This window comes from Thunnus thynnus, unplaced genomic scaffold (assembly GCF_963924715.1).
Source record: "Thunnus thynnus unplaced genomic scaffold, fThuThy2.1 SCAFFOLD_36, whole genome shotgun sequence".
In the NCBI taxonomy this organism is placed as follows: Eukaryota; Metazoa; Chordata; class Actinopteri; order Scombriformes; family Scombridae; genus Thunnus; species Thunnus thynnus.
In genome coordinates this window covers 140709-142500 of record NW_027095888.1, presented here as the reverse complement: position 1 = coordinate 142500, position 1792 = coordinate 140709, and the positions used below count along the sequence as shown (strand labels likewise).

The following is a 1792-nucleotide window of genomic DNA, read 5'->3' as shown; positions in this document are numbered from 1 at the left end:
TACACACATATAAGTGTTAAGTTAATTGTTCAGTTATAGTTTGTACTATGGCAAAAAATTTCATGGCATTCCATATGAATTGGTATTTTGTTGGTGGCACCGTCAATTAAATACAATAAACCACTTCCATACAGCAATAATGAAAAACTGCTATGCATCTAATGTTACATAGAAATACTGATACTACTAAATACTTAACAGTGCACATATAGAGACCTCAGAGTGTCTATACTTGAACAGAACATACACACTGAGGACTGTGTATCTATAACACTTAGACCTTAAAACACATCTCTCAATAAGTATCAATAAACTCCTGCCAACTTCCAGTCAAAACTGTTTTGCTACTGAAAAAAAATCTGATGTCATTATCAACATTCAATGGAAATGAAGTCACCTGTTTAACATCTTTGGTGCAGTCAGATGCCCAGGCTGCATGGTGAGGATGTGCTTCAGTTGAAACCTTGTGTAGAGAAAGGGAAAAAAATCTCATTAAATAACCAGTAAGACACAATAAGACTGTACCTGTTGATACGTAGTGAGTTAACAACACAATTATCTATACAGGAGAATGATAGGAGTAAACTATTACTAGGGAAACTCAAGTTCATGTAAAAATACTTGGTGACTGACCAAAGCTCTATTCATTATTATGCTACACGGTGCACCTGTTTTGTTTATTTTGTGAAAATACTGTGAAATTACGGTAGACTCAAACAGCAACTTGTTAGCTCTTTGTGAAAATGAAGTTCTGTCTGTACCTTTAATCTCCATGGCCAGTCCGAATCTCCATAGTTGTAGGTTATCTCTTCCCCTGGCCTGATGTCCTTGATTGCAAATAAACAGAGATGAGGCTTTCTAGCCACAGTGATGATCCTCATTCTGCTGTTTGGGCTTACATGATCATCGTTGATGAGTCTCCCTAGGGAGTCGTCCTCTCTGGCTGCATCAATACTGAAATTGCAAAAAATTCTGATTACAAAATGTAAAAGTATAATGACAGAAGCACACTATACTGAATGAATAAATAAATCACCACCACCTCTACTACTATTACTACTACTACTATTGCCACTACTAACATCAAGTTAGTACAAAATGGCAGTTTGTTTTTCTGGGTGAAATTAAACTTACAAAAAATACTGTAAATTAAGTATGACAACACATGTACCATAGTTTTTTTCCCATTGCAGAGAAATTCAAACATGAAAACCTTCAGGGCATCGTGGTTCAGTCTTAGCCTGTTTTCATGTTCCTGTTTGCCTATGATTTCCAATCGATATTCAATAAGAAAGTCTCCCTTCTGAAAGTGGCGGCAACTGAACACTCCTCGACCTAACGAAGAACAGAAGATGTGTCAGAAATATGAAGAGATTAAAGCAATAATTAAAAGTATACCTGTGCTAAAGAATTTTTAACAAATGGCAACTCACCTTTAAATGAATTAATATATTTTATATTGAATCCATCCTTGTCTTTGCCCAAGGATGAAAAATATGCTGCCTCTTCTTTAGGATTAATCTTCACTCTCTGTGGCCTTATTGCTGACATCTCATGCTAAAGATAATGATGACTTCAGTAAAGCTATAGAAAAAAAATCTGATCAGTTTAATTATCATAGTTTGTTAACAACTTACTGCAGAACTATTTTACAGTTGACTTTGTCTGTGTCTGTGTAGGAAATGTGCCAAATAGATATGCTATACAAATAAATTTGCCTTGCCTTACTAGTAAGCCATATGTCAGACTCGGGGAAGCAGGAGTGGACCCAAACGCAGAGGCCGGAATGCAG

The 1792-nt window shown here is 36.0% G+C and overlaps 1 protein-coding gene across 4 annotated transcripts in view; it reads right to left on the bottom strand.

The window, feature by feature from the left end:
* Nucleotides 1-1543, bottom strand: part of LOC137178759 (N-lysine methyltransferase KMT5A-A-like) — an 11484-nt gene extending 9941 nt beyond the window's left edge. Inside the window, exons 1-5 of one of the 4 annotated variants that reach the window (XM_067583975.1) lie at nt 1434-1542; nt 1172-1335; nt 900-954; nt 762-827; nt 398-463 (exon numbers count right to left, since the gene is read on the bottom strand). In XM_067583975.1, the coding sequence (XP_067440076.1) occupies nt 398-463; nt 762-827; nt 900-954; nt 1172-1188 (204 nt within the window). In that variant the 5' untranslated portion in view covers nt 1189-1335; nt 1434-1542. Of the gene's footprint in view, nt 1-397; nt 464-761; nt 955-1171; nt 1336-1433 lie in introns of all 4 variants that reach the window. The other 3 variants (XM_067583973.1, XM_067583976.1, XM_067583974.1) reach the window with 3 other exon arrangements.
* Nucleotides 1544-1792: the final 249 nt, after the last annotated feature.